The 21,961-nt window shown below is 36.2% G+C and overlaps 1 protein-coding gene across 2 annotated transcripts in view; it reads right to left on the bottom strand.

Annotated features, from left to right (window-relative positions):
• Positions 1-204: 204 nt before the first annotated feature.
• The window catches only part of LOC149075699 (uncharacterized), a 42,603-nt gene continuing 20,846 nt past the window's right edge, over positions 205-21,961 (bottom strand). For both annotated transcript variants that reach the window (XM_089243189.1, XM_089243188.1), the window contains exons 7-10: positions 14,449-14,524; positions 7,933-8,038; positions 6,628-6,775; positions 205-760 (exon numbers count right to left, since the gene is read on the bottom strand). In XM_089243189.1, coding sequence (XP_089099315.1) covers positions 681-760; positions 6,628-6,775; positions 7,933-8,038; positions 14,449-14,524 — 410 coding nt within the window. In that variant the 3' untranslated portion in view covers positions 205-680. The remainder of the gene's footprint in view (positions 761-6,627; positions 6,776-7,932; positions 8,039-14,448; positions 14,525-21,961) is intronic.

The raw sequence follows: 21,961 nt of genomic DNA, 5'->3' as shown, positions 1-21,961 counted from the left end.
GTTCCTCCTTGAAGAAAAGAAAAACACTGACAGCGGAAAAGAGCGCGAGACTTAGGTTTTCTTGCTAAAAAAAGTGGAAAAAGTGACCTGGGCCCGAAAATAGGTAATAAAAGTGACCAGCTTCTAAAAAAGTGACTTTTAGGGAAAAAAGTGACCCGTGCCGAGCCCTGCAAACAAAATTATACACAAAAGGTGCAAATATAGAAAATAAATTTTATTAGAACGAACGATTTGTAAACTGAAATATCAAAAATTTCAGAACAAATGTTTCAATACATGAATGTATATGTGAGTATACAACATATATGTACAAAAAAACTGACGATTTTTAATCCCAAAATGGATAAAACTGTTGGTATAAATAAATGCATAACATACTGTATGTCAAGTTCTTACAGCAGTGTTTTTTTTTTGTATTTAATTTTCATTTTTACAGTATTTTCATCACCTTAAATACATAATATTTTTAACAATATCAAATGCACTATAAATATATTCTATCGTAAAAATTATCATCTCTTAGATGAAGAGAAAAACAGAAAAACAAAAACAGTCTAAAAAAATTTGACACATAAATTTACAAAACTCCTTTTCTCAAAGAGTAAGTTTCAAAAATTATATCAATGCAGTTCAATGCTTTAGTCTCTCAAAACTGAACATCAAATTACACATTTTGAGTCTTATGATTCACCGTTTTCACTGCCCAATGGTCGTCTCCTTCGTGATTTCAGCTTGACCATTTGTGTCTCTGCTACATAGCCTGCAATTCACAAAATAAATGTTTCTTTTTTGGAATCGCCTGTAGTCTGATGTTAATGTCCTCTTGATACAACGATATCCTTTACTACGAAAATCCCTTTATAACGATGTTTTTTTAGGAGATTTTGAAACAGTTACAATACTTTTTGAAATACTTAGCTCAAAAAACATTGAATTTTTTTTTAAAAACTCGTCACATATCTTTATGAGGACATCACATCAACTATTGATATTGTCTAACAATATCGATAGTTGGTACCACCTGATCACCGAAAGTGTTGATGACATTTTTGCTATCGTTACTTTTTATATCGCTACTGTGATACACCAAAGTGTATTACGATAAACTTCCTTATAGGATTATCTAACTGAATTTCGTTCATCAAATAATCAAATTAAATTTTTGGCGCCAATTAAATACTCAATAGCACATTTTTTGGTGGTGCCAATTTATAAAAGATGTGAACAGCAGCATAAATTTGATGGGACGTGATAATGTTGCTTCTTGATAAAACGATAACTCCTCTTCAACTATATTTTTTCTCTCTTTTTTATTGTTATATATCAAGGGTGTATATAATTTTTAAAAAACAGTTATACAGTTCTAATTTTAAGTTGTAGACAATATCAAGTTCTAAAGATCTTGCTTTTGAAAAAAACCATCATCATAGTTTAGCATACAAATGACATTAAGCAGAAATCTAATGTTTGAAAAACAGTATTGAAATTTATACTTTAAAAAAAAACAAAGATTTAATAGTTTGAAATATTTTGAAGGGGGGGGGGGTCTTTAACCTATCAAACATTTCAGGAAAAGGAAAAACTTTCCACAAAGCCCACAGGCAATTTCGAATCCAGATTCACAACAGCTTAATTCCATGGGCCACCAGGGACCCAGTCAAACAAAGGCCCAAAATTAATTGAAATTTTTTTAATTATTCTGGATTTTTTTTTTTATTTTTGCTTATATTTTTTATATTGTATATTTTTTTTTATTTCTTTTATATTTTATTTCTTTCAGCAAAAATGAATTTTCGTCATTTATGAATAACTCACTGATTTATAAAACTAATGAATTATTCATAATGATGATGATAATTAGGATGAATCAATGGTAATCATTTAACTCATAATAATGAAAAAACATTAAAACAATTATAGATTCATCACATCCCCCCCCCCCCAGGGTTGTGGCAATATTGGCCTCCCCATATAAGGACTACGCGTGTAGTTAGAGCTTTCTTTTACAAACAGACCTGCCAGGACGATACTTATGGCCGGGGCCGCAACTAGATGCTTGGTTAGTCTGGGCAAAGGATAATTTTGGAATAACCTCTTGTAATGTTAAATAAGAGGTTAAACGGGAAGTTTAGTTTTGGCCCTGCCTAGGGGCCATTCAAGTATTACGTAAGCAGATTTCCAGTCATTTTTGACCCCCCCCCCCCCGTCAGCAGCAGCTTAGAATATTTCATATCTTCAAAAAGGGGTGGTTGATCACGTAAGCAACCTTCAAACCCCCCTCCCCCCCTTGTCATCAAAAGTCAGCAAATCCTGACCCCCCCCCAATGCTGACGTAATACTTGAATGACCCCCTACAGCCTCAAATGTATAGGAATGAGGGTCATGTCCTCCCACAAGGGCAGAGCTGAAGGGCTCCAGCCTAGGGACCCATAACGATTATCATTTTTTCATGCTATAAATGTACTACAGAGAGGCTTGTGAAAAATTTGGCCTGAGGGCCACCGATGCAGATATTGGGAGCCATGGTGAGGGCCATGTTAAAGTATGGGACTACTCAAGCATAGCTCAGGGCCTCAAGTGCAAAGGCAGCCTCATATAATAATGAGACTTGGTTGCATTTTTCGAGTGCAAGTAATATGATAAATTTGAATGAAGATAGTTCCAGCCAGGTGGGTCTCCAGAAAAATCACTTTGCATGAAGTGGGCCCCCAAGATGCTGTTAATAAGACGGCCCTGATATAGCACCTCCAGCTAACAAGATCTAGTACTGTGATTTTCAAAAGTATGTAAATTGGTAAGGGCTTGGTGGTACTTCCACCACTTAGGTGTGGGGGCCCCCCATGGCCTCCCACATCTTGAAGCAGAGCCCCATAGACCAGACTTTTCACGGGGCCCCTCTTAATAGTATAGCCTCTCATAGCATAAAAAATAATAAACCAGAATCATCATGGGCCCCAGGGCTGCAGTCCCCACCCTCATGGGCCCCATGATTTTTTGGGCCCCAAAATGTGAACAGCATTTACATGGTTCGTACTCTTCCAACGAAAAAAAATTCAAGGACTATTCAAGCACTTTTCAAGGTAAAACTTAAAAATTCAAGGACTTTTTTTACAAACGCATATTTTTCACATGAATAGGCGCATATTTAATTTTGATTAAAACTTTCAGAGATTACATTTCTACCTACTTTATTTCACATCATCTGTAATGAATAAAGGAGGCCACATACACATATATATCATACAAAACATATGACACATTGAATAACACAGTTCGTGCCTGTCAATTTCCTTATTGAAACGTAGTTTAGTCTCTAAATATTGCAATTAATTTCTTTTTAAAGACTAAAAAAAAGAACTCTTCTAAAGATAAAAAAAGATTAAATTATTTCTTTCATTAATTCTAAATTTATTTATTTCATTAATGCTGGAATAATTTCTTTCATTAATTCTGGAATTTTTTCATCAATTCTGGAATTATTTCTTTCAACAATTCTGGAATAATTTTTCATAACTTTTGGAATAATTGCTTTCATCAATTCTGGATTTGTTTCTTTCGCTAATGCTGAATTCTTTTATTGATTCTAAAATTATTTCATTAATTCTGGAATTATATTTCATTAATTTTGGAATTATATTTCATTAATTCTGTAATTCTTTCATTAATTTTGGAATTATATTTCATTAATTCTGTAATTCTTTCATTAATTTTAATTCTTTCTTTCATTAATTCTGGAACTATCTCTTTCATTAATTCTGGAACTATCTCTTTCATTAATTTTGGAATCATATCATCGATACTGAAATTATTTCTTTCATTTATTGTTTTAAACTCCTTTAAACAACTATGGATGCCATTAGAAAATAACGGAGATGCGCCGACATTCAACGCGTCACGTGATCTTCCAAGTAATTATGTAGACCACTGACGTCATACCAGCGCCGGTACTAGAACGCGGGAGGGGGGGGGGGGTGGCAATTTTTAGGTGAACACCGTTATAAAATTATCGAATTCCGAATTGGTGGGGGCGGCAAGACAATACAAAAATCCTAGTTATGGCCCTGCGTCATACTCCCTCCAGTAATATAAGCTCAATGGATTTCAGCGCCGATTCACCCATTGAAGTACAGCTTGCATTTGGCGACATTTTTGTCTGGCACACTCAGCAACCAATCTTGATAGAAGGGATTTTTCAGCCACACAAGTAATTAAAAGTACACACACTTGTTACTCATTTTTTGTTTTCTTTCTTTAAAGAACCTTATACAACCTTAGACAGCATGGGCGGAGATACGGGGGGGGGGGATGTGAAGTTGACTGATCTAATGTATATATGCATATATGAATTGACATCGTGTCCCCCCACCCCCCAGACTTCCAAGTCAATCTCCGCCTATAGTTGACAGTAATCAGAGGAAGCTTCGCTCACTTACGGACCGAAAGGCTGAAATTATTTCGGCAAAAATTATGACACTTTTTTTTATTAAGATATTGATTTTTCAAGTCCTCCAGAAAAAATACCTTGTACAAAAGTTTCATGACTTCCAACGACTCCAAATACGTCTACATACGATCACAGGATACATGCTACCATAAAGCCGGGTTTTCCTAGAAGTGGGTTGTTGCAATACCTTCTAGAACAGAAGGACTTCTACTCTAGAAATAGGTATTGGTTGGTTGTTGGGGGGGGGGGGGGGGGTCAGAGTGTGCCGACTGAGCTGAAGAAAAAAAACAACGATCGGAAGTTCATTTTGAACTCTAGCTTTTATTCCATAAAAGTTGCAAGGAAAAAAAACAAGATCATTTACGATCATAAAAGAAATAAATAAATAAAACGGCCGACAAATAACAACCGGCAATCTCAGGGAGAAAAAAAACAATCCCGACATAGACGCGGAAAAAAACCAGCCTACAGTACAAAGCCGAGCTCCCGTGAGGGTGAGAGCATGCCGTCAGCGATTTACATATTGCGTCGGGCCGAGCGGTTCCACGTGCACAGAGAATAAAAAGGGAAAAAACATTCCAACATAGGTTTTTGGCGCCGCATGAACCGAACTGTATCATTTCGCGTCGACAGAAACGTTTTACATAATCACACTACGCGTTTGTGTATTCCTACCGTGGCGCATCAGCTCACGGCCCTGCTATCAGCTACTCTGTCATCTGCATGCTCCGGTTTGAAGGGAAGCATCGAGCTCGATGAAGGGAAGTGAAAGAAAACAAAAATGAAGAGAAGATCGGTAAAACGAGTGGCACACAACGCATTTGACTCCTCCAGAAACAGTCGGCCAATCACGCCCGACGTAAAACACTGCCGTGTGAGGCTTGTTGCGCTCTCTAGGATCTAGGTTTTCTTATTATTGGTGAGTGGACGGCGTGTCACGCTGGGCGATTCACTTTGCACGCGGCACAAAAAACCTGCTCCTACGAAAACTAGGCTTTATAATAATGGGGAAAAACGTGCTTCAAATCCAATTATCCAGGGTTATTGGCTACTAAGGCTTTTTCCCTGTGCTTTGCACTTTTTTAAGGACGTCACTTACGAAGTAAAAAAAAAAAAGTGGCGAAAACTATTTCGGAAAAAACAAATTTTTCAAGGACTCTCACAGAATTCTTAAAAAAAAATTCTTTTTCAAGGACTCTTATTTATTTTCAAGGACTCTTATTTATTTTCAAGGACTTTCAAGGCCTTGAAAATGAACTTTTTTTTTTCAAGGACTTTTCAAGGTTTTCAAGGACCGTACGAACCATGATTTATTCATTGACTAATGAAACATTAGACCTTAATTGCAGGGGTTCCAAAAATTTTACTTTTCCCGGGGCTCCATATAAAAGTCAGGTCCGGACCTCAGAACATCACTTTGCAGGGAGCCACATGATGCTGTGTATACGGTCCTATCTGTAATTTAGTACATGATTCCAAAGCATGAAATACACAAATGGAGAAGAAACCACACTGTTATCCATTCTTATGTGCATATACATACATACATGGTGCTTGGAGGAAATCATTTTTACTCCCGCTAAATTACATTAGATACTAAAAAATTTCAAGTGAGAGATCTTGGTAATATAGTGTAACTATCTGCAACATTATTTGGCATTTTAAATCAACTCAAAATTTAAGAGAGGCCTCTGAAGTTCAGAAAATTCTCATAGAAAAGCATCAGGCACTTGTAATGTTTGTGAAATGGAAAACATGATAAATGCCAGGAAAAGGCAAACCAGAATCATTTGATCTTTGCTGCGTTGCCATCTCCACTAGATAATACCTCCATGGTATTAATACATGCACTTATCATCCAAACTAAAAGGAATGCTGTTTCATTTTGTTTTCAATTATTACAGTACCTCTTGTTAGTGGTCGTGAGGTCATAATAAACTTATGGGGAGGGGGGGATGATCCTGGTTCAACTTCAGTTATAAAATATGCAAGGGGGAAAAAAAACGTATAATGAAAAAACATTGATAACATACACCAAAGTCCTGATAACTACAAAAAAAAAATTGTTTTTGATGTTATGATATATTGGTCAGTTTCTTACTTTACGAAAGTTATAACAAAAAATGTCAGAATGATAACATTATCTAAAATTCTAATAAGCGCCGTTGACTGTATTTCCTTACCTCTAGCTTTACATTCTTCTGTGTTTGGAAAGTCCAATTCCCAGAAGTGTTCCGGAGTTTGTGGAGGAATATATTTTGCTCGGTGTCTAGAACAGAACTGCATCCTCTCTTTCATCTCTTCTTCACTCAATCCCAACTCTGAGTAGTACTATAACAGAAATATAACACTTTTTAAAATAACATTTCAACTCCACGCTATTATTTTGCATAACATTCTGATTTTCAAAATTATTTCTCACTTTCCACTTTTTTACAAATGAATAGAGGGAACGTACCACAATTAACATCTAGTAGATATTTTTGATGATTTGAAGGATTAAAGAGAGGCATAGTAAAATTCAGTTGAACTCAAGAAAAGAAAAACTATAGCTCTTTTGTTCATATTAAACATTACTGTGATTTCTGGTAAAAATAATTTGTTCTGGAATCACATTCATTAGCCGAAACAGGATTTACCATAGATTTCTATGGAAAATTGATTCCAAGCACTGCCCAAAATCTGATTTATAAAGATATAATCAGATTTATAATCTGAGTTATAAATCTGATTATAAACACTAAGAATCACCATTTTACTGGGGAAATAACTCACTACTCTTGGTCTGGTTTTTAATTATAGAGAATTCAGAATTGCCAATTTGTCATTAGTTGGAACCTTCACAATTTTTCATATATGGCTCTGATATTAGGGTTTGGCTTCATGGGGCCACACGTTAAAAATATATGCTCTATGTGATGCGATCAGCTGATTTCTATCTTAGACATGCTGATGAAAAAAATCTCTTAGAATGTCTACGACCCTCAGTTTGATACAAAGTCTTGCCCTAAAGGCACGCACGAGTAGCTTACACTAAAAACATTAAAATCTAAGGTCTTTTATGCATGCTTTCTTAAGCCTTAACTTTGTGAAATGGAGCAAACTTTTGATGATGATGATTGGCACGAAAATTAATCTAATGATGTGGCTGTGTCACGACATTAATTCATAGATATGCATTAGATCAGTTGGCTCTGTCACTGAGGCTAGTGCGCCCCGTCGCCCTTGCATGCACCTTATACACATTCCTCTGCAGAATCTCTAAGGAATCAGTTTTAGGTGGAAGGAAACCGTGTTGTGAGTGTATGTGGCCCTATCGCATTTATGTAGTATAGTTTAAGGTTTGACAAATCCTAGGAGAGGAACAGTAATTTTCACAGATAATTCTTTTATAATAACTTCACAGAAAATAATTCTAACATTTAAAATCATAACAAGAAAAATAACATTTAAAATCATCAAGATATGAAATTTATTAGTGAAGATACCTTCTCACATTCTTTACATTCAAAACCAACCAATTGCTTTCTTTTGACTTTGCCCCTGACACAGTCCTCTTTATACTTGTAATTAGGTTCTTCAGGCACAGGTAATCTACAAAAGACAGAGAAATAAAGAGATTCAATTTCATGATGGTGGCAAATACATAAAAGAAGTTTATTTGTAATAATTTTCAAATTTCACATGGGCAACTAAGGGAATGCAAGTGAAGGTAAACTAGAATGTACCTAGAGACACCATTCATAGGATTTATCAGTTTAATGATATTAAACATGCACACTCATATTATGTTACATTTAAGATTTGAAACAAGAGATCATTTTTTATTCTCAAACATCAAAAAACAAATTCTTGTTGTAGGACTACCAATATCAATGCAGTTCTTTCAATAACAGTGTATTGTAACACCCCCCCCCCGCCCCACCCCACCAACATTCTCGTCAAGTACAACCTTAGTTATGAAATACAATAGAATCTAGACTATCTGGCCTAGTTCTTTGGCGACATGACATCACTGAATCATTGGAGCTGTTGCCAAATTTTGCTAAGTTTGTTGCCAATTTGGCAATATTTACTGAGGAATGCATTAATTTTCATTTTCACATAAGATAATGGCTATATACAGGCGAAAAATGATGTAATAAATGATAAATATTTACATAATTTTTGTAACAATATTTATATTCTTGGATTTTTTTTTTGTAATATTTTAAAACATACGGTACCTAACAAACATTTCAGTGAAACCTGTATGAAACGGAATGTCAATAGACTGAAATACTGTAATCAAGAACTCGGTTTGCTTTGGTGATGTTTTTATACAGGCAAAAGAAAAGATAGAGAAAATTCTCCACCATTCTCACGAGATCCCATAAATGTCTCTGGCGCCGTGACATTGTCAAATCATCGGAACTGTTGACAAACTTAACCAAGTTTCAAGGAAACAGTTATTTTCCGGATATTAAGCACTCTGAAAAAAATATATATATTTTTTTTTTCCCACTTTCGAGTTCACCTCAGCATAATATCTGGAAAATAACTTTCCTTGATATCTCGAGCTGAGAAAAAGCCATCTATCTCTCCCTTAGCCAAGTTTGTTGCCAATTTGGTGAGATTTAAAAAGGAATGCGTTAATTTTCATTTTTACGTAAGATAATGACTATTCACAGGCAAAAAATGACATAATAAATGAATATATGATAAATAAGAACTATTTACATAATTTTCGTAACAATATTTATATTCTTGGACTTCTTTTTTCCAACAATAAGTTTTTTAAACGTACAGTACATAATAAACATTTACAATATATATAAAGTACTGACCCATACTAAGACAGGGTTCCCAGCAAAATCTGCTCGATCATTTCCGTGACCAAAAACGCATACGCAGGGTTCCCACTTAAAAAATCAGAAGTAGGATGGGGCCCCAAAGCAGAATATTTAGCACTGTTCTGCGATGAGCCCTCAGCTAACTGGAAATATTCTGCGGTAAAAATCCCTATTCAGGTAATAGTGTTTTTTGCACTTTGTCTCAAAATTCTTCTGCAATAGCGGTAATTGTTCTGAGACGTACGTCACAGATTTTGGTACATTCTGCTTTGGGGGGATGGGGTAGCCTACCCCCTTAGATAACATAATCATAGCATAACATTAAAAAAATTCCTCAAAAATATTTTTCTTTAATTCAAAAATAATTTATTTTTTCCCAGCACTATTTTAATATCCTATAAGATTGACACAAGCTAAAGCAAAATGACAGGAATGACTTGGCAACAAAAACAATTTTTGGCCAAAACAGTGTACTAGCAACCACAGATAATTCTTTTGTCTCTTCCCTTGCAATATGTTACCTTCTTTTTTCTAGGAGTCTTCCAAAGTCCAGTGCATAAACTCTCTTCCTTGATGCACAACAAATTATGAAGACATGCAAGTTTTTTTAAAGAATGACGTTCCTTTGCGACCACATCCAAAATCACAGTGCAAAATGTGTAAATTACAGGGTCCAATGTAAATAAGTCCAGGTGAACTAGATGGTTTTACTGCAGTGTCAATCTTTTTTAAAAGGATTTTTTTACATTTTACTGTTCAATCCCAATGTCATAGTTTTCGATAAATGAAGCATTTTTATTTCTAGCTCTTTGCAGAGCTTTGTAAACATTGTTTATGCCTCTGCACGACTTAAAAATACACAACACGATCTAATGCTATTGGGTAGCATCAGAGTCACAAAACTTAGAATAAGTGGTTCTTACCCGGAGATGTGAAAGAGCATTTTGAGGGTGTGAGATTTAAATAAAACATGTTGACTGATTATTCAGGAAAATTAAAATCGGGGCACCTTCCCAATCCAGATCAATTTCAGGAAGTTTCTTTTGTGGAAGTTGCAGCCTCCAACTTATCAGGTTTCAATCTTGAAATACGTTTTCACATGAGATCTTAAAAAGAGCTCCAAACAAAAATGGAGCAAAATGTTTGGAGCTTTGAAATATTTTTAGAAATGACTCTGGGGCTAGTCAAAAAACTCATCTCGCACTTAATGGGGGATCTTTTTACTGCTAAGCCAACAAAAATAGCAGGCTTACCCAGAAGAGACTTTTTGTCCTATACAAACTTCACATTGACAAAAATGTCTATAGCTCTTTCCAAACATTACATATTTTCAACCCATCTCCTGCTAAAAAAAATTCAGAGAAAACAATTATCTTTCATTTATACAAAAATTGCCACGTTTTCAAGACAAATATGTCTTGACTATTTGTCTTGAAAACGTGGCAATTTTTGTATAAATCAAAACCAGGCAAAATTTCTAATTTTTGTGATAATTCTCTTTCAATTTTACTTGTATGTGGTGTCTTGTAATTTCTATGAACTGTGTGTAGCAAGGACGCAAATTCTATAAACAAAAAATATATACCATTGACAAGTTGTTTCATCCCATCCAGCTGCCTTCCATACAACCCACAGGTAGACCCCCCCCCTTGACATAATATTTTAATGGCCCCCCTATACAGAGGCAGCAAAAAAAAGCAAGAGGATAAACCATTTTCTCAGAAGATATAGAAAAGAAATTAGAGCTGTTATTGGCTTCGTTTCAACAATGGAAAAGAGGGACCCCTTCATCCATTTACTGAAAAAGCAGGTTCAGTGACCTTGACCAACATTGGTTTCCAGAATGAGGCCTATACAAGGGAATGCGGAGGTGAAGTTAGACAGAGACGATTGATGTTGCAAAGAAAATCGGATACTGTTGTACAATCAATAATGTTTGGCGGGAGGTTGTTCCAGTCGGTTATTGTACGAGGAAAGAAACTAAATTTGAAACAATCTGTAGGTGCAAAGATGGGTTTCGATTTTTGTGAATGGTTAATTCTTTTTGAAAAGTATGAAGCTGGAATTAGAAAATTCGAGGTGTCAATATGAAAATGGCAGTGGAGAATGTTAAAAAGGAAAGGTAGTCAAGAGACATATCTACGGGTAAAAAGCAGTTGCATATCGAGTTCAGTGACGGAGGCAGAGGATGACCAACAGTTAAGAATGAAATGGGTGGATTTATTTTGAAAAGATTCTAATTTGTCTATATTGGAGAGAGTATGAGGGTCCCGGATTTCACAGACATATGAGAGTACAGGAAGGATGTAGGTTTGGAAGCAGATGTCTGAGGTGACAGGTGGAGTTTTTGAGGTTGCGACAAAGAAAAACAGAGTTTTTGGAGACACTTATGAAAGAGGTAATCAACATGGAGATTCCAACGGAGGTCGGCAGAAATAATTACATCCAGATATTTATAATTAGAAACTTCTGTGATCAAGGAGTTATTGATAGTGTAAGAAGAAACAAGGGGAAATCTTTTGCAAGTAATTCTCATAAAAACTGTTTTTGAAGAGTTAAGGGGTAGTTGCCAGAACGATCACCAGTCAGAGACAATGTTGCGGTTATTTTGGAGAAATGCTTGGTCAGATTCTTTGTATACTGTGTGGTAGATGACGCAAGCATCTGCAAAGAGTCAAATATGACAATTGATGGAAATTGGGAGATCGTTAATATAAATCAAGAACAATAAAGGTGACAGGACCGAACCCTGGAGGGTGCCAGACTCAACTTGGAGAAATGGGGAGTTCTGGCCCTTGAAGGAGACAAACTTACTGTGGTTGGTAAGGAAGGCTTCCACCCATTTAAGCAATTTAACACATAGGCCAAGTTTTTGGAGCTCAAGTAGAAGTTCATTGTGGGGCACCCTGTCAAAAGCTTTAGAGAAATCCAAGAAAACTACATACGTTGGGACGTTTTTGTTGATACTGCTTGATAAATCAGATTTCCTTGACAATTATGTGCTCAAAAAGCATGCAGCAGGTAGAGGTGATAGCAACGGGTCTGAAATTAAGGGGATTTGAGAGATCCTGATTTATATATGAATAGGGATAATCTTAATTTTCCAGTCAGATGGCAAGGTTGATGAGTTTAATGAGATGTTGAACATAATTAGAAATTTCATCAGTGCAGAATTTAAGAATATGATTTGGGATCCCATTGGGGTCAGTGGAACGGGGTTTCAGATTGTTTAAAAGGTTCAGGCCTGCTTTAAAGAAAAAGACAGGACTAGTATTGAATAATGAATCGGAAAAGGAGTACTGAGAGAGAGCGGGGTCAGAGGAAAAACTGACAAAAAAGTCTGATTAATTCTGTGGCGATATCAAGGTGAGAAGTTTAAAATATATGTGTGTGTAAAATCTCACCCTTCAACTGATAAGACATTTTGCTCATACCAAACTGTTGGCAGTAGGGGATCCAGAGGAAAATGCAGGTAAAGATTGTTGATAAGGCTTTCTTATTCTCTCCCAGAAGATCTGAAAGAGATAATCTTCTATAGGGGAAAACGTGAAGACCAACCACTGGGATGGGAATTCATCCCCTATTCATTTTTTCCCCTTCAGATTTTCGACTCTACAAATATTTAACATTTTTCCTGACTTTCCAGGGTACTGGGAACCCTGCAAGAATTCACAAAATATGAATAGGGGTGGTTTTTGGTATTAAAATGGTGTTTTTGAGTGTATGGTTGGGGGTGTCGGAAGTGAACATTTACAATATTCCAGCCAATTCGGTTTTTCTATTATCTGGCCTGCCCTTGCATCACATTAGGATGGATAGTCCGGATTCTACTGGATTTCCTACATCAACCGAGTACCCAGGAACAAAGTGAAAAATAGAATCCCTCACATTAGGTCATTTGTGAAAGTCATCATAAGAGGAAAAAATCTGATTTAGGTAAACTTAGAATGTCCATTGACATTCAAGAAAATGGTTAAAATAAATGACACAAATTTCTATAATTTTTGTCACTGCAAATCACAAGCATTTGTGTCATGTCAAATGTTATTGATATTTTATTAATAGTTCTGGATAAAATATATAATTTCTATTTTGACTTTTATCATAAAAACAAAGTACAAAACTACCATGTAGATGCATTTCTTAAAAAGTAAGCAAAATGTAGAAAATGAAAATTTGTGGTGTTTTATTCTATACAATGATAATTAAAAATCAAGCCATTTCCAACTTACTTACTGCAAAATAAGATAGTGAGGATCGTTTAATTTATTAAAAAAAAAAAAAGCCCATCAAAAAGGAATTGTTGAATAACAAAAACTAAAACATTGTTTGCCACAATGAGCATTCCATACTTTACGGCAGTGTTTTTCAACCTGCGGTCTTTGGGGTCAGCCAAATCGTTTTCAGTTACTGCCATTGCATGAATGACATGTTTAGTGCTGCGAAATTGTAATTTATTGGTTCAATTTTTTTGTGATATGTAAATTATAAAAACAGTGCGTTTTGAATTTTTTGCATGTCGCCCACCTACAAAGGAGGGGCTGACAGGACTTTAGCTCTGGGGCCCTGGACGATACTTTATACAGAAGGGCAGGTCAAAAATCTGTCCAATGGGCCAGCCAGAGATCACTGTCTAGGGGGGCTGTGCTGCAAGATAGTGGGGGGGGGGGGAGGATTGTGCAAATTTACATTAGCTACAAAGAGATTGCAGAACATTGATCTTCACTACAGGGGGATCCAGTGCATTGATCCTCACCATGGGAGGTCTGCAAAGTCAAATCATCTCAACCTTCTTGGTTGGGAAACACTGCTCTATTCTCACATAAATAAATACAATCAAATTTTGATATCTGTAAGTGCTTCCAAGTACAATTACTTTGACTTGTCAAAAATTCTACTGGTAGAACTGATTTTCAGTTACACCTCCGTGATGGAAGACAGATGGCAGCACTTCTTGAACACATAACAAATATTCTCAGAAACAAACTTCACATTAGGTTCAGAACATTATCTACAGCACATTCCGACATGTACACACCCAGTACACTATAAGATTGTACAGAACTCTCTGTAAATGAAACTACTTCTTTTCAAGTATACTCATGTGAAACTTTCAAAGAACACTATTATGACTAGGGGGAGTACGAAACCAAAAATCTGGAAACCACATACCTGTCAAAACTGTCTAAATGCTTTGCTTTCTGTTCATCGTTGTGAAGCACTACCTCAATGTCTCCAGCTAATGTCTCTGTTTAAAAGAAAGAATTCAAACGATTAACACAATAAACATGAATAGAAGATAATAAAAATTATACACAAAATTAATTTTTCTTCCAGACAAAAATTGTTATCAAGTTAGCTAGCATGTTACCAATGAAATTCTGAATGCGAATTGGCTATCAATTGAAGTTTGCCAGTTAGAGAACATTTGGGGGGGGGGGATGAATTGATAATAACAATCCAGAGAATATTTTCTTTGTTAAATAGATTCAATAGTTGAATGCTAAAATGGTTAATTCCATGCTTCATTCCCATCATCATAGATATAAATGGAGGGGGGGGGGGGGAAGTGCTTACGTTGCTTCTTGCGACAGAGCCTGGGTGTCTCGCAATTTCTCCAGTAGATCCCATGTAGAAATGAGATCTAGCTCGAACAGTCCCTAACGTTGCAAAAACCTTATTCGTCAAATGAACTTTCCCAGCGTAACTTTCGTTACTTAAACTGTTCCATATGGGTATATAGGATTTTATGGTGACTTTTAAACATATGGCAATGCTGTTAACAAGCTCTTTTTTCAATGGGAGCCATGAAAAATGTCTGTTCCTCTTTCTCAAACTTTTTCATAGTGACAAGTTAACCGAAATTAGTAACGAGTAAACGAGAGTTTAATAACATTGTTGTCTATGAGAGCTGGAAGGGCCTGAAGAAAAATGATGACTTAACCGGAGTGACAACTTATTAGGGTAACGACTTAAAAAGGTTTTACTGTATTATACATAATACTGGCAACATTAAAGTGAAAAAATCATTGTAACGTCACATACATATCCGAAACGCATTGCTAGGTAACCAAAGTAAACATTCTGAAAGTGATTATTGAAGCCCAGGAACCATTCTTGCCCAACATTTTGCCCATTTCAGGTATTTGCCCAGCTCTGACAAAGTTTTAAAATAGTCTATCATTCAAGTCGGGTCCCGTTTAATATATATATTAAAAATTTGGCAACAATAGATTTAAAATAGTAGATTGGTAAAGAGAACATACGCTCACAGACACACAGAAAATTAATTTTATATATATTTTTATATGTGCATCAGAGCAAAGTAGATCAACAGAGAATTTTGATAAGGACAAATTTTGAGTTCTCAACATTTTTACCATGTTTATCTGCCTTATGTAGTGTCACCAAAGCATGGGAAGCTGTTACTCTTTGTTTAAAGGGAAAGGACAAAAAAAATTAACCTTACGATGGTTTCGGGCACTCTTAACCCAACATCAATGCAACTTAATCTTAATTTAATCCATTATATATATTATTTCACGATCTCTACATATTTGGCATCATTCAGATGAGGAATAATGTGGCTTTATGAAATCGTAACTATATAATTTTTTTTTATTATATTATGAGTAATAGACGTTTGCTGCTTAACATGTGAGGGTCAGAGATATTCTAAAGAGCATGTTTTATCCCACTGAGCTAAATCACCCTGTATAATTGTTATTGTAAAGAGCGTGCTTAACTCCATTTGAGCTAAAATGTCCTGTATAATTGAGTTAGTTCTTTGTTGCAGCCAGGAGGCTGTGTTATAAATCAAATTTTTGACACCCCCAGTAGTAAAAGTTAAAAAAAAAAAACCATTTCACCAAAGAAAAAACATTTTTTCAAGCAATACAAGTGATATTATGTATATATTATAGACAAGACCTTATTTTATAAATATCTCCTCCGGGCTTGAGGGAGCAATGTTCCTTAAATTTTTTTTTACTTTACCTGTGGTAATTCATTTTGTCTGTGCAAAGTACTGCAATCTGTTATATCGACTGATAGTGTGTTTAGTACTGCACAGTCGCCATAGTGGTGGTCGGCTGAAGTTGATTTTCTGTCGTTCCCAACTTCAAGGCGCGAATGCGAGCAGATCTCCCCATTAAAAAGTCTCACCACAGAGAGCAACAGACCTACAAACAACACAAATTCAATCACAACACATCACTCACTTCACTTCTGAAATGTAGATGGCAGCACTAAAAAAATAAATCAAACAACACTACATATGCACTCAGACTTAAGTACACACACAGTTACACCTCCAGCACAACTCATTGGGTAGTAAATCACCCATAAATGGTGATAGACCTGAATCATGACCGGTTTGAAAGAAAAGAAAGTGTTTAGTAGCTTTGCATGTGCAAGACATATTTTCAATGAACACCCATTCTCTTGTTTCAAGAGAAGATTTTGTCTTGGGTGCCATAGGAGCTCTCATTGGGAAGTTCAGGATGTCCAGATGTCTGCATATACAACCCACAAGGACATATGCAGGGTGGGATTACATTGAATGTTCATGAATTACTGAGGACCTTAGTAACCTCCCAAGGTTGCTTAGTGGCTCTTGTTTCTTAAACCCATAGGTTCCAATTTCTACATGTGATGCTGTATTAAAATGAACTTTCCAGTTTAAAAAAGAAAAAAAAATTTTCATTTCTTCCCACCATTAAATTTTTGAATATTTTTTTTTATTTGGCTGTAGTCATATTGTCTGGTGGGGGATTTGATTGTTAAATTACACTAGTCTGCATTTTTAAACTTTTCATCAGATGATTTCTTGAAAGTCAGTGTTCCTGAATCAATTTCTGATGATTTCAGAAATGACTTCCATTTTTGTCTATCACGTCAGGTTTTTACAAAAAATAAGTCATGTTTTCAATATTTTAACTAATGTAATAAAAAATCAATCACCATTTCATACAAAGTATTTGGTTACACACTTTAAAAATACTGTAAAGAACTGTCCTAATAATTTCATGACTATTCTTTAATAAAACAAAAAGCAAACAGTGTTTTCCATTTAACAAACTTTCTTCTTTTTGACTTGCTTGCAGATCCTCCATCAATTCTGTCCATGGGCGGAGAAACTGGGGGGGGGGGGCAGCGTCAAAAAGGGAGTGGGCAGATCTAATGCATATGTTGTGTATGAATTGACATCATCATCGTGCCCCCCCCCAGACTTCCTAGTCTATCTCCGCCTATGATTCTGTCCCTCTTCAACATCCAACAATAAGCGAGATTTTTTGGGGGTGTACGAGCGGTACGTGCAGGATATATTCAGTCCCAGGAACAAACATTTCTCCACTCTGGCCAAACTCTCACAATCCAATGCTTTTGCTTTGCCCGACTGCTCCATTCACATAGAAAGCAAGGCATTTTTGTGTACCCAGCTTGTTGTCCTAATAGTATTCCTATAAGTTTGAAGTTACCGCAGATGAGCCATTTGTGAATGGAATTGCCTACTGAATATTTCTTAACAGTTCCTTCGTGTTCTCGAATGTCTCTTTCATTTCAAATAAATGGGCCACAGGAATGGACCCATATACATTCCCATTAGACAGTAACACTCCTTTGAGACTACTCTCGGAGGAGGCATGTTCAATGCCATAGAAGTGCATCAACTTGTTTATGTTATTGCAGTAAACAAATGAATCTTCTTTGAGAATAAAGGAAGTAGTTCTTTTTCTCTGTGTCTGTACCAAGAAAAATGTGTTCCTGGTGCCAGAAGATTCTTGTTTTTAAGCCGGGAGCCAAGTAGTTCTGCAGATTCCTTAGGCACGAACTAGATCATTAAGTTCACTCTGGGAGAACCGTTGTGAATTAAAGTCATCTTCAGGCTCATAGAAATCATCACTATCATTTTCTGAGATTGCAGCATGTTCACATTCAACATCGTCTGCCACGTTTTGTAAAGCAGCTGGAGGAACAGGGGCAGGCACTTCTTGTCCATTTGGAACTGACCTAATGGCTGAAGGAATGCTTGGATACACAATTTTGTTCTTATTTTTTACATTGCACCCCTGTACATTAAGCAGAAGTAACAGTCATTAAGGTGGTCTTTAGGCTCCCACCACACCATAAGAATTGCAAACGGCATGCACGTTTTCTTTCCTTTTGTCCATAACCTTAACCTTGCAACACAATAGCGGCAAACTTTCTTTGGCGCCCAAGCCTTATCCTGATCACCTAGTTTTACTTTAAAATAAGCATAGTAAGCTCAGGGCCGTCTTAAGAACATCATGGGCCCCCTGGCCAAGTGATTTTTCTGAGGCCTTACCTTAGAAATTCTCGAAAAATTTAACTACTCATCTTTCTGAGGTGCCCGGGTGGGCCCATACGTTAAGACGGCACTGAGTAGGCTTTCTTCACAAAGTCTGTTATATACACGTTCTTTGCTTAAGCACTACAAAATTTCCGCAAATGTAACAGAAAACACTAGGATTGACACATCACACACACTTGCGTGTGGGCCGTATTCACCGACATGGTTTAAACTGTAGTCACAATTTTTGGATAAGAGATCAATATAGATTGGTTAAAAACCTGAATTTAACCAATCCGTGTCGATCTCTAATCCAAAAATTGTGACTACAGTTTAAACCATGTCGGTGAATACGGCCCTTCTTCAAAATCAACTCGGGTCGATTGCGAATGAAGTGTACATGATAGAAAAAAACTAAGAACAGTTCTGTAATCAGCATAAAAAAGTGAGCTAAGAACTGTTATTGGTTTTTAATCATCTGATATCACGCAGACTAGTGTTACTACTATGCACCACTATTATGTAATCGTACATGCACTTAATAAACATTCCTCTGGAGAATTTTGAACCAATTGGAGCATTCGTGGATCCCCTTAATTTCAGATCCGTCGCTATCACCTCTACCTGCTGCATGCTTTTTGAGCACATAATTGTCAAGGAAATCTGCTCACACCTTGATTCATCAAACTTCTTTTCTCAAATCAGCACGGCTTTCGACCATCTTTATCAGTAACTACCCAATTAGCTCTTTTCATATATGATTTATCAAGCAGTATCAACAAAAACGTCCAAACGGATGTAATTTTCTTGGATTTCTCTAAAGCTTTTGACAGGGTGCCCCACAATGAACTTCTACTTAAGCTCCAAAACCTTGGCCTATTGGCACCCAATTGGTGGAATGCATTGTGTGCGCCCCTTAGCGTAGTTAGGATGTCAGAGTTACGCAGGTTTTGTGTTTTAGTGGTGCAGTCATCGATATTTTGTATTGAAAACGCAAATGCTTAATTTTCATGAAATGTAAGTATCGTGTTCAGTCTCCCTGTTCTCTTCTGAAAGACTTTTTTTTTTCGAATGAGAAACAAGCTCGTATCCACCTCATAATTAGAAAAATGCAGGAAAACAACAGTTGACCACCACTATGCTGCCTGAGGGTTCAAACATGGATCCTTGCAATTAGAGTTCATCATTGTACTCACATGACAATACAATGGCTGTCTCACTGTAAATTACTGGATGAAACTTTTTTTTCATCCGAACACATAATACCAGAGATGCCACTGACGCGTCAAATACCTAGAATTTCAGAAAAAAAACTCCGGGATGAGTTTTTTCCTGATTCTAAGAAAAAACCTCCAACCTTTTTTCTTTTACCGTGTATCATGACAAGCGGGTTGTTGAGGAATACGATGAGGGATCTTTCTCTTTCTCTAGTTGCTTCCCTGAATGAGTGGGCCATGTAATTGTCAAATTTTGGAGTTTTTAATGACACTTTCGCGGCTATCTGCCGGCATTCAAAGATAATGGCGATATAGCGTAAATTCATCTTGTTCCTATAATATTGCGAATGCACTTTTTATCGAAATCGTAAAGGATTGCAACGTCCGTTCAAATTGTAAAAGTTTCCTGAGATCGTGGAAAAAAACCGAATTTGTAAAAACTCGACCCTGAATATCCAGTTTTGTCATCTAGCTGCTATGTGGTAGTCACCGTTTTGCATCGCGACAATCACAGGTGTGTACACAGAATCAGCTTTTGGAGGGGCACAAGGATCTAATTCTTCACAGAAAGTTTGGATCTCCAACACTCAAAAACAATTTTAAATTAACAGATAGTATAAAAGAAATTATTTTATTCCAATATTTTAATTCTCTACAAAAATATTTTTAATTTTTTTATCTGGGGGAGGGGGGAGGGTAGAAGGGAAGAGGCCCATTTATAACCCCCAAATTTTGCTTTCGGTGAAAATCCAAGTTTGGAACCGACGATTGCGCAATGGTTATTGGCTAAAAATTTGATTTTCTAAGGTTTTCAAATTTTGAGTTGACTATTCCTTTACCAGAAAAAACTTCTGGTTGCCACGATTATCACACAGACCTAAGACACAAATATGTATACATTAAATTCCTAATGCATGCATTACCAGTTTGGAGGATAGATGCACACAACTAAGATGGGGGACAGGCAGGTCTAGTGTCCCAGGGTCTGGACTATAGGCGGCCACCAAATTCACCCTGCACCCCACAACACTGCTTCTTCTACATTACATGGGTGTGCCAAAATGTGTGCTTGCGCCATTTGAGAAAGTATCTAGTTGTGGGACTCGATAGATAACACCACCTACTGAACACAAAACACACCATAAGAACACTGTTAAGTTTCACCAACACAAATCTGACATAGCTCCCATATTCAGGTGTGAAAATATGTGGCAGTTAAATGGCAACAGATCAGAGTGGTGGACCATCAGGGAGGGAAAATAAAATCATTTTTTAAAAGGAAAACCAAAGTATAAATGGGGAATCAGAAGATTAGTGTCTGAGAGTGAATCTAATTTGCTTTAAATTTGATTAGAAGATATTAAAAGTGCTAAGATTTTTTTTAACGAAATGAAAATCAATAAGAAGGAAATTTGTAGATTGATTTATTAGTAAATACATAAATGTGTGCCTCCAACTATTAATTAAAGTGGATTCTGCGTATGTTTTAAAAAAGTGTCATAAAAACATCGTAAGCAGGAAATCACTTTAAACGGGAAATCTTAATGAGAATTACTTATTGTTAGGACCATGAAAATAAGCTGTACTAAGTGGGAAAAACATTCTAAATGGGAGAAACGTTATAAGTGTGATCAATTGTATGTTTTTTTAGATTTATTACACGTGCGGAATTCCATGTTACATTTTCAGTGCTAATGAGCTTCTTTGCAAGCTTTTCCTATTAGTTGACTATGAAAGTAAATGAACCTTTGGATAGAACATGTTTTTAGAAATGAAATATACTTGATTCACAGATACCTTCTTCTCCTACCCAGAACATGACTCACCACTCTGTCTCAATGAAGAAATATAAGCAGGTGATCGAAGATCTGGGGCATGCTGGAAGAAAATTCATAGATATACCAGTGAATTATGGGGGGGGGGGGGACATAATTTTTTTCAAGATAAATTTTTCTTTGAGAGGGACCCACTTTCACTCAAAAAGGACCCAGATTGTTTGAATAGGTAAATTAGAGTACAGTGGCATCTCTAATACTGAAGTTGGAAATCTCAAAAACAAATTTTCCAAATAACTGACACTTTTTTTTGTGAAATAATTTAGAATTGACCAACATCACTGTTAAAAAAAACTCAGAGCTAATTACCACGGACAATA

Source organism: Pholcus phalangioides, unplaced genomic scaffold (genome assembly GCF_987345545.1).
Source record: "Pholcus phalangioides strain wild (caught in Gottingen) unplaced genomic scaffold, Ppha-v1.0 ptg000015l_1, whole genome shotgun sequence".
NCBI classification, from domain to species: Eukaryota; Metazoa; Arthropoda; class Arachnida; order Araneae; family Pholcidae; genus Pholcus; species Pholcus phalangioides.
Note: the sequence above shows the minus strand (reverse complement) of the source record. Positions and strands in the feature narration are given on the sequence as shown.